The sequence below is a fragment of the Symphalangus syndactylus genome, chromosome 12, assembly GCF_028878055.3.
Source record: "Symphalangus syndactylus isolate Jambi chromosome 12, NHGRI_mSymSyn1-v2.1_pri, whole genome shotgun sequence".
NCBI classification, from domain to species: domain Eukaryota; kingdom Metazoa; phylum Chordata; class Mammalia; order Primates; family Hylobatidae; genus Symphalangus; species Symphalangus syndactylus.
The window spans coordinates 78,310,302-78,329,335 of NC_072441.2; the positions used below are offsets into that span (position 1 = coordinate 78,310,302).

Here is a 19,034-nt window from a genome sequence, read left to right on the forward strand (position 1 = left end):
AATCATGATTTCTCTGTTTCTATTTCTAACATACATCAAGATCACTTTTACTGTAAATTGAAACAAAATCTTAGTTGTAAACAAAACTTAAAAATAAAGAATAGAAAGCAATTATTCCTTTCCTTCCTGGTATATTTCCAAAAATGAACATAATTTTTAGTGTGAGAATAGGGCCTTTGTATAGGTAAGCTTGTCATCTTAAGCCAGAAGTTACCTGAAGATATAGGTCCCTTAGATCCTAATAGGAAATATACATTAGTTTAATCTGAAATTGAAGTTGCCATTCAAAGTTATCTTAAAGTGACTTTTCTTGAATACTTTATTTCTTTAAAACAGTTCTTTTGCGGTAATATTTTTTAGTGATTCAGGCGCTGGTTGTAATGAATCAGAGTTCTATATATGCAGGCCTTCCGTAGTTGTATGATTTGTTTCTATAGGGCCTGCTCTGATTAGCTGTAATTGTGATTATCTTTGTTTGGATTTAAACACCATTTAAAATAGAAGGCATGTATTTGCTGCTAAGACACCAAGGAACTTTGCAGAAGCAAATTATCTCCTTAGCAACATTCTTTTTTTTTTTTTTTTTGAGACGGAGTCTCGCTCTGTAGCCCAGGCTGGAGTGCAGTGTCGCGATCTCGGCTCACTGCAAGCTTCGCCTCCTGGGTTCACGCCATTCTCCTGCCTCAGCCTCCTGAGTAGCTGGGACTATAGGCGCCCGCCACCACACCCGGCTAATTTTTTGTATTTTTAGTAGAGATGGGGTTTCACCGTGGTCTCGATCTCCTGACCTCGTGATCTGCCCGCCTCGGCCTCCCAAAGTGCTGGGATTACAGGTGTGAGCCACCGCGCCTGGCCCTCCTTAGCAACATTCTTAATAAAACTGCCTTCTAAATAAAGAGAGGCAGTCAATATTTCTTCTCTTTCCATAGCCATATGAAGTTTAACATGAATTTTATATTACTTCCCTTTTTCATTTCATACATAATGAAATACACAGAAATAAAATGTAGTAACCAATTACAGAGACTTCTTTAAAGGTATAACTGTCGTGCTTTTTTGAAGGCAAAGAACCTGCCCTGAAAAAGAATCTGACCTGAACACATGCTGTCTTAAGCAGTTAGTCTAGTGTGTCTCTGGGGTCTATGCAGGTTTGCAGTGTACAGACTGTTATCTCCTGTCTCAGTATTTGCCCTTCTCATGGAATTACTTTCCTTCCTCTTACTGCCTTATTTCCTCCTCTTCATTTGTCTCATTAGTTGTATTAGCCAGATATATATTTACTTGTAGGGGAGGGGTAATGTCAAATTTCAGTTTCTAGGAATTATATATGGCATGAGTCATTGCTATAGCATCACAGAAATTTTCATCAACATCTATATAGAACAGTCAGGAGTTCTAGTTATGAGTTCTGTAATAGATATTTATTGAACATGTGAGAACAATGTAAAGCCAATAGTTAGTTCACTCAAATATTTACTGAGCACGGGGATACCTCCATGAATAAAACAAAGATCCTAGCCCTTGTGAAGCTTTCATTTTAATGCAGGGGGAGATAGAAATAAACAATAAACTTAACAAATAAGTATATTTTATAGTAAATCAGTATGTAATAAACGCAGTTGGGGGGCAGGGAATATGAAACTGTGTAAAGGGAAATTGATAGTGCTTGGGGACAGTGGCTGTAGGTTACACTACTCAGTATGGTATCAGGAAAGGCCTCCTTAAGAAGAGATGTGTGTAGGCCAGGTACCATGGCTCACACCTATAATCCCAGCACTTTGGGAGGCCAAGGCGGCCAGATCATCTGAGGTCAAGAGTTCAAGACTAGTCTGGCCAACATGGCGAAACCCCATCTCTCCTAAAAATACAAAAATTAGCCGGGCCTGGTGGTGCACTCCTGTAATCCCAGCTACATGGGAGGCTGAGGCAGGAGAATCACTTAAACCCAGGATGTGGACGTTGCAGTGAGCTGAGATAGAGCCACTACACTCCACCGTGGGCGACAGAAAGAAGAGTGTGCAAAGACTTAAAGGAGGTGGAGGGAGTAAGCCAAACAGATAGAGGGAAAAAGCATTCCAGGCACAGCCACAGCCATGCCCTAAGAATCATGCAATGCGTTGGAGGAGCTACAAGGAGGCTGGTGAGTCTGGGTGGAGTGAGCAAGAGGAGAAGTAGAAAGAAATGCAGTGAGGCCGGGCGCGGTGGCTCACGCTTGTAATCCCAGCACTTTGGGAGGCCGAGGCGGGCGGATCACGAGGTCAGGAGATCGAGACCACGGTGAAACCCCGTCTCTACTAAAAATACAAAAAAATCAGCCGGGCGTGGTGGCGGGCGCCTGTAGTCCCAGCTACTCGGAGAGGCTGAGGCAGGAGAATGGCGTGAACCCGGGAGGCGGAGCTTGCAGTGAGCCAAGATTGCGCCACTGCACTCCAGCCTGGGTGAGAGAGCGAGACTCCGTCTCAAAAAAAAAAAAAAAAAAAAAAAGAAATGCAGTGCGAGAGGCATCAATACCTGGGGCTGTTCCTGGAGCACCTTATATACTGTGAGGACTGCTTTTCACTAGGAGTTAGAGAGCACTTTTGGGTTGGGTTTTTTTTTTTTTAATGTTTTTATTGAGCTATAATTTACATACCATACAAGTCACCCATTTGAAGTGTAAAATTCAGTGGTTTTTAGTATATTCACAGATATATTCAACTATTACCACAGTCAATTTTAGAACATTTTCATTGGCTGGGCGTGGTGGCTCACACCTGTAATCCCAGCACTTCGGGAGGCTGAGGTGGGTGGATCACCTGAGGTCAGGAGTTTGAGACCAGCCTGGCCAACATGGTGAAGCCCCATTTGTACTACAAATATAAAAATTAGCCAGGCATGGTGGCACGCACCTATAATCCCAGCTGCTGAGGAGGCTGAGGCAGGAGAATTTCTTGAACCCAGGAGGCGGAGGTTGCATCACACCATTGCACTCCAGCCTGGGCAACAAGAGCGAAACTCCTTTTCAAAAAAAAAAAAAAAAAAGCATTTTCATCATATCAAAAAATCCCCCTCTCTAGCCCTAATAAACCACTAATCTAACTTCTGTCTCTACAAATGTCCCCATTCTGAGCATTGCATGTGAATGGAATCATATAATATGTATTCTTTTGTGACTGGCTTCTTTCACTTAGCGTAATGTTTTCAAGACTCCTCCATGTGTAACATACATCAGTACTTTATTCCTTTTTATGACTCAGTAATATTTCACTGTATGCATGTGCCATGTTTTATTTATCCATTCATCAATTGATGGACATTTAGGATGTTTCCATTTTTTGGCTATTATAAGTAATGCTGCTATAAACATTTATGTACAAGTTTTTGTGTGCGTTAATAGGGTTTTAAGCAGAGCCATGACACCTGACTTATGTTTTAGGAGGATCTATCAAAGCTAATGTGAATTAAGAGAATTATCCACCAAAATGAACATTTGCTTATTATAAAAATGCAAATTTCTAGATATAGTTAAACAAACTGTACCCATTATTTTATTCACCTGCAATAAACTAGCCATTATCGTAGTTGGTTTTCTGAAGCACATGATCCTACCTTGCAAATAAACGAGCATCTTGGTTTGGATTTTGAGCTGGCCTGCCTTAGCACTTCACAGGTCAATCAATGTTAAAGAGTTCTAGTCCCTGCCAGCAGCAACTGACACCTTTAAGTTAGCTATGTGAGCTGAGAGGTCAAGAACCCAATCCATATAGATGGAATTGTTATCGTAATAGGCAAAAATCCCTTTGAGCTGGCCTACCTTAGCACTTCACAGGTCAATCAATATTAAAGAGTTCTAGTCCCTGCCAGCAGCAATTGACACCTTTAAGTTAGCTGTGTGAGCTGAGAGGTCAAGAACCCAATCCATATAGATGGACTTGTTATCGTAATAGGCAAAAATCCCTGTCTTCATGGGATTCAGGATAGAAGTAGAGGGAAAAAGCGTGGCTAGGTGAATTCATTAGCCAATAGCGCTGCCATTGGTTGAGCACTACGTGAACTTTATTTAGTCTCCAGTGCTTCTTAAAACTTTTGACAAATAGAAAGACATATCCTGCTAGAAGATGGCATGAGAGCAACAATTTTCTTGCTGCCAGATTCCCTTTCAAGCCAATAATAATTACTGTATGTAGTACATTCTTTTTTTTTTTTTTTTTTTGAGACGGAGTCTTGCTCTGTCGCCCAAGCTGGAGTGCAGTGGCGCAATCTCAGCTCACTGCAAGCTCCGCCTCCCGGGTTCACGCCATTCTCCTGCCTCAGCCTCTCCGAGTAGCTGGGACCACAGGCGCCCGCCACCACACCCAGCTAATTTTTTTGTATTTTTAGTACAGATGGGGTTTCACCGTGGTCTCGATCTCCTGACCTCGTGATCCGCCCGCCTCGGCCTCCCAAAGTGCTGGGATTACAAGCGTGAGCCACTGCGCCCGGCCTGTACATAGTACATTCTTTGTCATACTACTAGATTCAGCTAAGCCCTCATTAGCTATAAACCTAAAGAATAATTAATGATCCCATTTTCAGTTATTTTCCCTGTAAGTAGCAAAGACAGATAGTGCTGGCAAACAGATAAAGGAAAGTAGGCATTCCCCTTGACCAAGTAATTCATGCTCATTGTTAAAAGAAAATGAGGCTGAGCACGGTGGCTCACTCCTGTAATCCCAGCACTTTGGGAGGCCGAGGCAGATGGATCACGAGGTCTGGAGTTCAAGACTAGCCTGGCCAACATGGTGAAACCCTATCTCTACTAAAAATACAAAAATTAGCCGGGCGTGGTGGTGCACACATGTAGTCCCAGCTACTCAGGATGCTAAGGCAGAAGAATTGCTTGAATCTGGGAGGCAGAGGTTACAGGAAGCCAATATCACACCACTGCACTCCAGCCTGGGTGAGAGACCAAGACTCCATCTTGGAAAAAAAAATGAATTATAAAAGTAAAAATCACTCATAATACCACAGCTCAGAGCTAATCACTGTTAATATGTTGGCTTTTTTTTTTTTTTTGGGACAGAGTCTCGCCCTGTCACCTTGGCTGGAGTGCAGTGGCGTGATCCCGCCTCACTCCAACCCCCCCACCTCCCGGATTTAAACAATTCTAATGCCTCAGCCTCCCAAGTAGCTGGGACTACAAGCCTGCAGCATCACACCTGGCTATTTTTTTTTTTTTTTTTTTTTTGTATTTTTAGTAGAGATGGGGTTTCACCATGTTGGCCAGGCTGGTTTTGAACTCCTGACCTCAAGTAATCTGCCTGCCTTGTCCTCCCAAAATGCTGGGATTATAGGCATGAGCCACTGTGCCCAGCCCCTTCTAATATTTTTTTAACCTAAATGTTTTAGAATTTTATGTTTTGTTTTTAACATAAGATCTATAGAGTTTTTCTTTTCTTTAATCATATTGAGAACATTTTCCTATGTTACTAAAAAGTCTTTAAAACAATCTTAATGGCTATATAATTTTATTTTTAAGGATGGGTCTTTATTTAACTATTACCATTGGACATTTAGGTTGTTTACATTTTTTTTCACCAGCATATTCAGCTGCAAGTTTACTTTTATTTTTTATTAATTTTTTTGCTTTTTTAAATTTTTAATTGACATGTAATAATTTTACACATTTGTTAGGTACAGAGTAATATTTTGATACATGTATATAATGTACACTGATCAAATCAGGATATTTAGCATAACAGCACATCAAACATTTATCATTTTGTATTGGGAACATTCAAAATCTTTTTTTCTGTATTGGATATGTATTTTTTTTTTACTTTTTTATTTTTTTAATATATATATTTTTATTATACTTTAAGTTCTAGGGTACATGTGCACAACGTGCAGGTTTGTTACATATGTATACATGTGCCATGTTGGTGTGCTGCACCCATTAACTCGTCATTTAAAAAATGGTGGCCGGGCGCAGTGGTTCACGCCTGTAATCCCAGCACTTTGGGAGGCCGAGGCGGGCGGATCACCTGAGGTCAGGAGTTCGAGACCAGCCTCAACATGGAGAAACCCTGTCTCTACTAAAAATACAAAATTAGCCAGGCGTGGTGGTGCATGCCTGTAATCCCAGCTACTCGGGAGGCTGAGGCAGGAGAATTGCTTGAACCTGGGAGACGGAGGTTGCGGTGAGCCGAGATCGCGCCATTGCACTCCAGCCTGGAAAACAAGAGCGAAACTCTGTCTCAAAAAAAAAAAAAAAAATATGGTGAGTTCATGTCCTTTGTAGGGACACGGATGAAACTGGAAACCATCATTCTGAGCAAACTATCGCAAAGACAAAAAACCAAACACCGCATGTTCTCACTCATAGGTGGGAATTGAACAATGAGAACACTTGGACACAGGAAGGAGAACATCACACACTGGGGGGAGGGGGAGAGATAGCATTAGGAGATATATATATATATACATATATATATATATATATATTTTTTTTTTTTTTTTTTGAGACGGAGTCTTCTCTGTTGCCCAGGCTAGAGTGCAGTGATGCGATCTCAGCTCACTGCAACCTCCACCACCCAGGTTCAAGGAATTCTCTGACTCAGCCTCCCGAGTAGCTGGGATTATAGGCACCAGCCACCACGCCCGGCTAATTTTTGAATTTTTAGTAGAGACGGGGTTTCACCATCTTGGCCAGACTGGTCTTGAACTCCTGACCTTGTGATCCACCCATCTCAGACTCCCAAAATGGTGGGATTATAGATATGAGCCACTGCCCCTGGCCAAGCTTACATTTTTAATATAAATAATGCTTCAATAAACATCTTACATACTGATAAAACTTTGTCCCCATATCAGTGGGGACAAAGGTTTAAGATAAACGTATAAGTGAGACAGTCTGAAATATTGCCAGTAGAAGGATAAATTTGTATAACTTTCCTGGAAAGCAATTTAGCATTATATATTCTAAGGTATGGGATTAATTTCATGGCTTTTGTTGTTGGGTTTTTGTTTTGTTTTGTTTTGTTTTTTTGAGACAGTCTCACTCTGTTGCCCATGCTGGAGTGCAGTGGTGCCATCTCAGCTCACTGCAAGCTCCGCCTCCCGGGTTCACGCCATTGTCCTGCCTCAGCCTCCCAAGTAGCTGGGACTACAGGCATCTGCTACCATGCCTGGCTAACTTTTTTTGTATTTTTAGTAGAAACAGGGTTTCACCATGTTAGCCAGGATGGTCTCGATCTCCTGACCTCGTGATCTGCCCGCCTCGGCCTCCCAAAGTGCTGGGATTACAGGCGTGAGCCACCGCACTGGCCTGTTTTTTGATTTTTAAGAAGCTCTTGCTCAAGTGATGGAAATGTTCTATATCTTGATTGAGGAGTTGGTTATACAACTGGATATATTTGGCAAACTTATCAAAGAATATCCTTGATATCAGTGAATTTTATTGTCTATGAGTTATATCTCAATAAAAAAAATTTATATGTAGCTGAGCGGAGTGGCCCATGCCTGTAATTCCAGCACTTTGGGAGGCTCAGTTGGGAGGATCATTTGAGGACAGGGGTTCAAGAACAGCCGGGGCAACATAGTGACACTCCATCTCTACAAAAACTTTAAAATTGGCCAGGCATCATGGTACGCACCTGTAATCGTAGCTACAGGTGGGACAAAGCACTGTAGTACCAAACTGACATTTTCTCCTTCAAATGTTCAGAAAGATAAAAAAGATAATTTAAAGTGGAATAGTTTCTCACTGCATAATTCAGTATTATTTAATGCCATGCCCCAGAACCACCTGATGTCAACTGATGTTATGAGTCACACACTTTGAGGAAAACTGGGTTATTACAATTCCTAAAGCAAGGGGTATGATGATACTAAGAACTAAAACTTATTTAGCACATACTATGTGCTAGATACTGTTCGAATATTTTATACCTGTGTTGTCCAGTAAGGTAGTCTGTAGCCACATGTAGGTATTGAGCCTTTGAAATGTAGCTAGTCTAATTTGAGGTGTGCTACAAGTGTAAAACACTTACCAAATTTTAAAGACAGTACAACAAAATGTAAAATATCTCAGTACTTTTTTAAGTTGATTGCATGCTGAAAGATAATATTTTGGATATATGGGTTAAATAAAATATACTACTAAAATTAATTTTACCTGTTTCATTTTACTTTTTTAATGTGGCCACGGGAACATTTGTGACTTGCACTGCTTTATCCATTTAATTTTGTTAATTCTCATAATGACTCAATGAAGCAGATTTTCTTTTTTTTTTTGAAACAGGGTCTCACTTTGTTGCCCGGGCTGGAGTGCAGTGGCACACACACAGCTCACTGCGACATTGATCGGGGTTCAAGCAGTCCTACCACTTCAGCCTCACAAGTAGCTTGGACTACAGGTGCTTTTTTTTTTTTTTTTTTTTTTGAGACGGAGTCTTGCTCTGTCGCCCAGGCTGGAGTGCAGTGGCGCAATCTCGGCTCACTGCAAGCTCCTCCTCTCGGGTTCACGCCATTCTCCTGCCTCAGCCTCTCCGAGTAGCTGGGACTACAGGCGCCCGCCACCACGCCTGGCTAATTTTTTGTATTTTTAGTAGAGACGGGGTTTCACCATGGTCTCGATCTCCTGACCTCGTGATCCGCCCGCCTCAGCCTCCCAAAGTGCTGAGATTACAAGCGTGAGCCACCGCGCCCGGCCATGGTGCTAACTTTTTATTTTTTTCTAGAGACAGGGTCTTGCTATGTTGTCCAGACTGGTCTCAAACTCCTGGGCTCAAACAAACCTCCCAACTTGGCCTCCCAAATTGCTGGGATTACTGGCATGAGCCACCACACCCAGCCAAGGTAGATATTTTTATAATTGTCATCAACTTCCTTTTTCAGATGAGGAAATCAAAGTAGAAAGAAGTTAAGTACCTTGCCCAAAGTCATAAAGCTAATAAGTGGTAAAGCTGGAATTAGGCACAGTCTGTTTCCAATATGAGTACCTAAGCACTCAATTGAAATAATATTTTGGAATATTTATCTAGCTATGATATTTTTAAATCCTTTGTTTATAAATGTCACCTATAAGATAGGCAAAATATGTTTTTATCAAATGGATAATATGTGAAGCTTTCAGCCTACTAAGAAATATTGTAAACCACAGCTGGGGAAAAAATAATACAGAACTGAGGGATCATTTACTTTTATTTTAAGAATTTTATCATTCAATGATGACTAAAAATGAGATTTAAGAGACAGTGTTGCTCTTTGAATAAAAATGACTAACTCGGCCAGGCACAGTGACTCACACCTGTAATCCCACACTTTGGGAGGCCGGGGCGGGCAGATTGCTTGAGCTCAGGAGTTCGAGACCAGCCTGGGCAACATGGTGAGACCCTGTCTCTACCAAAAATACAAAAAAAATAGCTGGGCATGGTGGTGCATGCCTGTGGTCCCAGCTACTCGGGAGGCTAAGGTGGGAGGATCGCTTGAGCCCAGGGGGCAGAGGTTGCAGTGAGTCAAGTTCATGCCACCACACTCCAGCCTGGGTAACAGAATGGGACCCTTGTCTTAAAAAAAAAACTAATTTGATTAATTAGTGGAAGCTTTTAGTTTCATAACTATCTGAAATGATGCCTAAGTGTTATAATAATTTAACTTTGACATGGAGTAAATGAAATTAATACTTTTTGTAGTGAATACAGCTAAGGGCCTAGAAAATAGTTGGCATCTTGAATTTCTATACATAAGTTTGAGGCTGGTAGGGGGCCGATTCAATTCATGTTATCAACAGGTACTTTATAGATTTACACCTAAACAAGAAACACTAGAAACTTGGACCTTCTCCTGTAACCACCAGTAGGTTCAATCTCTGAATTATTTACAGAAAAATTAGGATACTATGACAGAATTTGCATTTCAACGAGGAGGGAACCCAGAGGGGACTTTTCTTCACTATGGACATTTCAGGATAAGTTTTGAAACTGTCCCAAAGAGATGTTCTTTCTTTTTTTTTTTTTTTTTTTGTTTTTTTTTTTTGTTTGTTTTTGTTTTTTTTTTGTTCAGACAGAGTCTCGCTCTGTCGCCCAGGCTGGAGTGCAGTGGCACGATCTCGGCTCACTGCAACCTCCGCCTCCCGGGTTCAAGCGATTCTCCTGCCACAAAGTCCCAAGTAGCTGGGACTAAAGTGCGTGCCACCACGCCTGGCTAATTTTTTTGTATTTTTAGTAGAGATGGGGTTTCACCGTGTTAGCCAGGATGATCTTGATCTCCTGATCTCGTGATCTGCCCACCTCAGCCTCCCAAAGTGCTGGGATTACAGGCGTGAGCCACTGCATCTGGCCAAGAGATTTTCTTTGACAGCTTATTTTCCTCCAGTGACCAAAGGATTAGACATCATTGCAAGAGTTGTGATGGAGTGTATCACCTATCACTGACAAGCATTTATTGAGTGCTGATTATGTGTAATGTTCTGTGCACGATGCTAGAAAGATGAAGACATGTTCTGTATCTTTAAGGATCTCAATGTCTAATAGGAAAATAAACATATAAATGAACAACTCTAATAAGACGCCTTTTTTAAAGCTGAATTTAACCCAGGATTCAAATTTAGGCATGTCCCTTGATTCCAATTTATTTGTGCACTGTAACGTATATTTTTTAATTAAAAAAAAGCTTTTCATTTTACCTCTGAATTGTGTGTAAAAAAGAAATTTAAAAAAGAAAAATAGCTTTTCATTACAAAATCAATATATAATTCTTGTAGGAAAAAAAATTTAATACAGCTAAGCAAAAAAATAGCCATACTGCCACCATAGGGAATGTTGTCAGCCTTTTAGATCTTTTGCTATGAATGTATACACGTATTTTTTTAAGTTTATTTATTTATTTGAGACGGAGTCTTGCTCTGTCGCCCAGGCTGGAGTGCAGTGACACCACCTCAGCTCACTGCAATGCCCGCCTCCTGGGTTCAAGCGATTCTCCTGCCTCAGCCTCCCGAGTAGCTGGGACTACAGGCACGCACTACCACACCCAGCTAATTTTTGTAGTTTTAGTAGAGACAGATTTCACCATGTTGGCCAGGCTGGTCTCGAAGTCCTGACCTCAAGTGATCCACCTGCCTCGGCCTCCCAAAGTCCTGGGATTACAGGCATGAGCCACCACGCCTGGCCAAATTTTTTTTTTTTTTTTTTTAAGATGGGGTCTTGCTCTGTCACCCAGGCTGGAGTGCAGTGGTGTGATCATAGTTCACTGTAACCTCAAACTCTTGGGCTCAAGCAGTCCTCCCACCTCAGCCTCCCAAGTATCTAGGACTATGGGCCACCAAGCCTGGCTATCTATCTATCTAATCTATCTATCTATTTATTTATTTGAGATGGAGTCTCAAATATGTTGTCCAGTCTGGTATTGAACTCCTGGCCTCAAGAGATCCTGCAGCCTCGGCCTCCCAAAGTGCTGGGATTACAGGCATGAGCCACTGTGCCCAGCATACATATATATCTACACATAATACACACACACACACACACACACACTTTTTTTTTTTTTTTTTTTTTTGAGAGACAGGGTCTTGCTCTGTTGCCAGGCTGGAGTGCAGTGATGCCACCTTGGCTCACTACAACCTCCTCCTCCCGGGCTTAAGCCACCCTCCTGAGTAGCTGGGACTACACATGTGTACCACCGTGCCCAACTAATTTTTATATTTTTTATAGAGAGAGGGTTTCACCATGTTACAGCCCAGGCTGGTCTCAAACTCCTGGGCTCAAGTGATCTGCCTGCCTCAGCCTCCCAAAGTGCTGAGATTATAGGCATAAGCCACCACACCAGGCCTAGCCCACATATATTTTTAAATAAAAGGAAACATACTCTACATGTGCTTTCAACGAAAATGCTTATCTATATCATTTTTAATAACTGAATTCTATTATTTAAGTGTACCACAATTTAATCAATCCTCAATTTTTTGTTCATTCAACAAATACTTATTGAGCACCTACTATATTACAGGGATTATCTTGAGACTGGAATATAGTGGTGAGCAAAGTAAATATTGTTTGATATCGTTTGCAGTTTTTCACTCTTATAAACAGTACTGTAATAAACATCATTTTACATACATCTTTAAACACTTATTCAATTGTTGACTTAGAATAATAATAATTGAATATATACTATGTGCCAGGCAGTTGGTTGACTTCATTACATATATTATCTCATTTAATCTTCATGATCCAAGAAGTGAGATCATTATGATCTCAATTTTCAAATGAAGAAACAGGAACATAGAGAAATTAAGTAATTTGCTTTAAGTCATATAGCAGGGAAATACAGAGCTGGAACTCAAGCTCAGATTTTTGTGATGCTGGATTCCATGCACTGCTGGCAATGTTGGTTAGGCATCAGAGGGTGTAAACGTTTTTAAGATGCAAAATTACTAAACTGCTGGCCAGAAAAATTTTATTATACCTGTATAGTATATACACATAATAGTGTGTTTATATCTTCACATCATGCCCTTGCCAACCCTGAGGTTAGCTGCTGCTGATTCTTAAAAATAAAATTTAGGCTGGGCACGGTGGCTTACACTTGTAATCCCAACAATTTGGGAAGCCAAGGCGGGTGGATTGCCTGAGGTCAGGAGTTTGAGACCAGCCTGGCCAACATGGTGAAACCCCATCTCTACTCTAAATACAGAAATTAGCTGGGTGTGGTGGCGGGCGCCGTAATCCAGCTACTCAGGAGGCTGAGGCAGGAGAATCATCGCTTGAACCTGGGAGGCAGAGGTTGCAGTGAGACAAGATCACACCATTGCACTCCAGCCTGGGCAACAAGAGCGAAACTCCATCTCAAAAAAATAAAAATAAGGTAAAATAAAATTTAAAAATTATCAGCTAGGCACAGTGGCACATGTCTGTAATCCCGACGCTTTCAGAGGTCGAGACAGGAAAATCACTTGAGGCCAGGAGTTCGAGACCAATCTGGGCAACAAAGCCCAGACTCTTTTTTTGTCTCTAAAAAAAAAAAAAAAAAAAAAAAAGTTTTTTTTAGCCATGCATGATGGCATGCACCTGTAGTCCCAGCTACTTGGGAGACTGAGGCGGGAAGATCACTTGAGCCCAGGAGTTAAAGGTTACAGTGAGCTATGATCACACCACTGCACTCCAGCCTATGTGACAGAGCAAGACTATGTCTCAATAAGTAAATAAATAAAAATTATCAATGTGTATGGAGAAGGTTGGTTAAAAAGCAGTTTACTTCAACCCAGATGCAGAGAAAGAAGGAAGAAACAGATTAACAGTGTGAAGCTTAAAGAAGAGACCAATGAATAAATGAGAAAGAAATGAAGGCAAGAGTCACAAGGTAGATGTTATCTAGTTTCAAAGCAGCCTTTCAGTTCCAGATTCCAGGGTTTTATGAAGCAATGATCTTCTTACATTGAGTCAGTGACAGATGAGTCAGTGACAGCCCTGCCCTGTCAATGCCATATAATAATCATTTTTCTTTTGTGTAAGCTACTTTGAATGGGTTTGTTTCCTGCAGCCAGAATGTTGAGTTATGGGAAAAAGTTATTCTCTCTCACAAGTTTGTAAGATATGCCTTTTTATGTCATGTGGAAGATCCAATACAGATTTGCATATTTGTTTCAGGACTTGTGTAAAACTAAAAAGTTAAAAATGTAAGGAAAAACTCAAACATGCTTAACTCTGTATAGTGAGACAGAAGTGACCCATTTACCTCATTATTTCCAGTATTATCTATATTTCTGTTTTTATGATCAAAAAATATTAAAATGTTCTACCAATTTTAAAGAGTCATCAATTTGATGCCACTGGAATTATTTAAATAATAAAGTGTCCAGTTGATTATATTCAACACAGCCCTGAGTTCCATTCCTCTGACAAAACTGTAGAGTATTACCTTCCCCAAATGAATGATGCATCCTTCAGGACATATGTTCTTTTGCTAGCATTATCATTAGAGCTTCTGAGCCTAAGCAGAACCTGTTACTTATAAATCACATTTTAGTACCCTTTGGTCTTGTAAAAAGCAGTGTAACATACCAATTAAGAGTATGGGTTTCAGTGCCAGACTACCTTGTTTAAATTCCAGTTTTGCCACATATTCACTTGTATGATCTGAGACAAATCATTTAGCCTCTTTCTGCCTCAGCTTTTTCAGCTGTAAAATGGAGGTATTAATAGCTCCTTCATACCATTGTTGTGATGCTTAGAGGTGATCTGGCAGAGGGTAAACACTCAATGGATGTTACCTGCTGTTGCTGTTATTACTGTTACATTTTGGGGAGATAAAGTAAAACAGACTTTGGGTATTCATCATCACCACCTCTGTCATCACCCTTACTTCCAAATAAGTTGTCTTAAAAACCTTTACCATAATTCAAGGGCAGAACTATATTATTATTCCAAGTGGAAATATACTGAGGCGGTGATAAAATGTACTATGAAGATAGTCCGATGTCAGATAACTTTGCGGTCTGTGAGAAGAAAAATTTTTAGTAGTTCCATTTCCATTTGTGTTCACTTAAAATTTCTCCTTTGGGGCCCCCCAGAGTCAGTACCTCTATAATTAAAAGATGCAGGCCAGGCGTGGTGGCTCACGCCTGTAATCCCAGCACTTTGGGAGGCTGAGGTGTATGGATCACCTGAGGTCAGGAGTTCAAGACCAGCCTGGCCAACATGGTGAAACCCCATCTCTACTAAAAAAAATACAAAAATTAGCAGGGTGTGGTGGTGGGCGCCTGTAATCCCAGCTGTTTGGGAGGCTGAGGCAGGAGAATCTTTTGAACCAGGGAGGTGGAGGTTGCAGTGAGCCGAGATTGTGCCACTGCACTCCAGCCTGGGCAACAGAGCGAGACTCTATCTCAAAAAAAGAAAGAAGACTTGCAAAGAGTCTTCAGCATTCATTATTGCTACAGCTGGGCTATTTGGGGCTTCGTTTCTTGCATTTTTTAATAGTGTTCACCATGCTGCCCCTGTAGTTGTGGTTGCTCTGACACATTGATGTGGACTTGAATGTTCCTACACATCTACACCTCTTTTTATTCTCAGATGATAACTACCTTTCAGATATGTTCTCAGAAAATAACCACCTTTCAGACCTCTGAGTTCTGTCCTTGAGGAGTCCATTTTTTACCCTGTGGACGATGAGGGTAATTTTTTCCTTTCTCTTCGCATGACATTCCAGTGAATGACACAAACAATGCTAGATCCATGCAGAATCTCATTGTTTGCTTTTCTTGCTGTTTCTTCTCAATAAGAGAGGAAATAGTACCAAGGGCTCCTGTTTGCTTCTTTGTTTTGTTTCGTTTCATAAATCAGGTGGCCAGCACTAAGGAGGGAATTGCGAAGGAATAGCTACATTTTTTAATAGGCAATTACATCATTTGTAAGAAAGTGTCATAGGGTAAAATAACCCCAGTGGAACTAGTTAGAATCAAGGAAATATCTTATACTTTAATTCAGTGTATTCCAAGACTTGTTATATAGAAAATTTATTTGAGGAGATATTGATAGGTATTCCATTTTAAAAAGGGTTCTGTAGCCAACTAAGTTTGGAAAACACTCTATCCTTCTCTTGAAAAGTCAAAACTCACATTAGCATATTAAAGATTCTGAGAAAATCTAGGGTAAAGAAACCCACTCCACTTTTGTGTTTTTTAATTGTATTTTAATATAATATTTGATAAAATATATGTAGCATGTAAGTTAGAAAGCATAATATAATAAATATGCTTGAGCCTTTCACCTAACCCAAGGACTAGAAAATTGCCAGTAATATAGATGTATCCATGTGTTCCTCTCCAATTACATCCCTTATCTCCCTACAGCAGGTAAGTGCTAGCCTAGATTTTGTATTTAATTCCCTTGCTTTGGTGGAAGAAGACTGTGTTTTTAGCACTTATCTATGTATTTCTAAATAACACATTGTTTAGTTTTGCTTGTTTTTGAGCTTTATAAAAATAGTATCATACTTTTTTCATTAAACTTTGCTTCTAAGATTCATCTATATTGTTGCAGGTAACCTCAATCATTTTTCAGTGCTGTGTAACATTCCATTATGTGAACATACAACAGTTTACTTTTCCATTCACCTGTCCATAGATGTGAGGTTTTTTGTTATATTTTTTATTATTACTATTGCTCCTCTCAAGGAGAAACAAGAAGAAAATGTGAGCTAAGAATATTGACAATATTATGATTATATTGTTTGGGAGCATTAAGGAGTATATTTATTGAGTGGCTGCCTTTACTATTCAAGGCAGGAACTAAAATGTAAACATAAATAAAACATCCCTGTCTTCAATGATCTTATGGTCCAGTGGAGGAGTCAAACAAATTCTGTATTTTTCATATTAGGATATGATTAGTCTCAAAGACTAATGGCACAAAATAAACATGACACATCTTTTGAAGTGCCCAGTTTCTTATAATCGGGGGGGATGTGCAGGGGTAGAATTAAATAATTTAACTGATAAGTACCTTAAAATATGTTTATGTCAAAATTTAAAAGGTCCTTTTATGAAAAATAATATAAAATTATTATGCATTTTTATTTTTTTTTTATGACAGAGTCTCACTCTTGTCACCCAGGCTGGAGTGCAATGGCACAATCTCGGCTCACTGCAACCTCCGCCTCCTGGGTTCAAGTGATTCTCTAGCCTTAGCCTCCCCAGTAGCTGGGATTATAGGTGCCTACCACCACACCTGGCTAATTTTTGTATTTTTTTTAGTAGAGACGGGGTTTCACCATGTTGGCCAGGCTGGTCTCGAACTCCTGACCTCAGGTGATCCACCCTCCTCGGCCTCCCAAAGTGCTGGGATTACAGGTATGAGTCACCGTGCCTGGCCAGTTATGCATTTTTAAAACAAAATACTGAAACTCAAAGAAAGATGTAAGCTGGTATACCAATCTGGACTACACCCTTAGGACTCATAATTCATTTGCTTCTTTTTGTCCTCTGTCGCCCAGGCTAGAGTGCAGTGGTGTGATCTCAGCTCACTGCAACCTCCGCCTCCTAGGTTCAAGCAATTCTGCCTCACCCCCCTGGGTAGCTGGGATTACAGGCACGTGTAATCCCACCTGGCTAATTTTTGTATTTTTAGTAGAAATGGGGTTTCACCATGTTGGCCAGGCTGGTTTGAACTCCTGACCTCAGGTGATCTGCCTGCCTCAGCCTCCCAAAGTGCTGAGATCACAGGCATGAACCACCACGCCTAGCCCTGCTTCTTCCTACGTATAAAAATTTGAGGCCAGGTGCAGTGGTTCATGCCTGTAATCCCAGCACCTTGGGAGGCCAAGGCGGGTGGATCACCTGAGGTCAGGTGTTCAAGACCAGCTTGACCAACATGGCAAAACCCCATCTCTACTAAAAATACAAAAATTAGCCAGGCATGGTGGCGCATGCCTGTAATCCCAGCTACTAGTGGGGCTGAGGCAGGAGGATTGCTTGAACCTGGGAGGCAGGGATTGTAGTGAGCCAAGATCGTCCCACTGCACTCCAGCCTGGGCAACAGAGTGAGACTCTGTCTCAAAAAAAAAAAAAAAATTGAGGCCGGGCGCAGTGGTTCACACCTGTAATCTCAGCACTTTGGGAGGCCGAGGCGGGTGGATCACCTGAGGTCAGGAGTTCAAGACCAGCCTGGCCAACATGGTGGTGGACTCCTGTAATCCCAGCTATTCAGGAGGCTGAGGCAAGAGAATTGCTTGAACTCAGGAGATAGAGATTGCAGCGAGCCAAGATCACACCACTGCACTCCAGCCTGGACAACGAGAGCAAAACTCCATCTCAAAAAAAAAAAAAAAAAAAATTGAAAAGTGTTCATGTACAGAAGTTAAATAAAATGTATCCTAAATATAAATAATTAATTCTGACAGAGTAACTAGGAAATGCCTCACAGAGGAGGTGGTTTTTTAACCAGACCATAAAGGATAAGTGGGATTTCCATAGGAAGAAAGAGCAGTCAAGGCTGAGGAAAAGCGTGATTAAGGACAGGAGCAAGATTTAAAAAAAAAAAAAAAGGTGTACCACATTTGAGAAATAATGAGAAGTTATTCATAAGTAAAGTCTATCTCCAGTGAGCGACAGGATGATCTCTGTGTGTGAGATGCCTGGTATTTCCAGATGTAGATTTGTTTGTTTATTTTGAGACAGGGTCTCACCCTATCACCCAGGCTGGAGTGCAGTGGTGCCATCTCGGCTCACTGCAGCCTCCACCTCCCAGGTTCAAGCGATTCTCCAGCCTGAGCCTCCCAAATAGCTGGGACCACAGGTGCACGCTACCACACCCAGCTAATTTTTGTATTTTTTTGTAGAGACGGGGATTCACCATGTTTCCCAGGCTGGTCTCGAGCTCCTGAGCTCAAAGTGATCCACCTGCCTTGGCCTCCCAAAGTGCTGGGATTACAGGTGTGAGCCACCACACCCAGCCTCAGACGTAGATGTTGAATGCCAACCTATTCCCTTGCTCCTGATAAAACTGCTGTTGGATATTTAGAAAAAGTTTAGCATACTAGGTGACATTTAAGCTGGGGTCGTCTTTTAAAAATCTGTATCTGAATTGTGTTCATTCGGCAAACAATTCATCCACTTTATACTAAGGATGAAGAAGGTAATACTCAAGATGTGCACTAACTAGTAAGACAAACCGTTAGAAGAGAATTAGAAGGGAGAAAACCCGCTGCCTTCTGTCCTGTCGTAGGGGATGAATGCTCCTAGCTGGGGCTAGCTCTTCCACTTGGGCACCAGAGCCCATCCACCTCACCTACACCAGGATATCTCTCCAAACTCTCTCCCCTTTCTTTCCCAAATCGTTTTTTCCCACCTGTTGGATTATTCATAGAAGGATAGAAATATCCTGCTGTGCTGGGCACAGTGCTCACGCCTGTAATCCTAGCACTTTGGGAGGCTGAGGTGGGCAGATTGCCTGAGCTCAGGAGTTTGAGACCAGCCTGGGCAACACAGTGAAACCTCATCTCTACTAAAATATAAAAAATTAGCCAGGCGTGGCGGCGTATGCCTATAGTCCCAGCTACTCAGGAGGCTGAGGCAGGAGAAT

At 41.2% G+C, this 19,034-nt stretch overlaps 1 protein-coding gene across 8 annotated transcripts in view; it reads left to right on the forward strand.

Moving 5' to 3' along the window:
• VPS45 (vacuolar protein sorting 45 homolog) overlaps positions 1–19,034 on the forward strand; it is an 84,307-nt gene that overhangs the window by 57,761 nt on the left and 7,512 nt on the right. The window contains exon 15 of one of the 8 annotated variants that reach the window (XR_010117550.1): positions 12,652–12,822. The exons of 6 other annotated variants lie outside the window; for them this stretch is intronic. Coding sequence is in view for 1 of the 2 variants with exons in the window: in XM_063626090.1 (XP_063482160.1) it covers positions 8,261–8,363 (103 nt within the window). In the remaining variant the exon portion in view is untranslated. Of the gene's footprint in view, positions 1–8,260; positions 8,380–12,651; positions 12,823–19,034 lie in introns of those variants that run through there. One more of the 8 variants, XM_063626090.1, reaches the window with a different exon arrangement.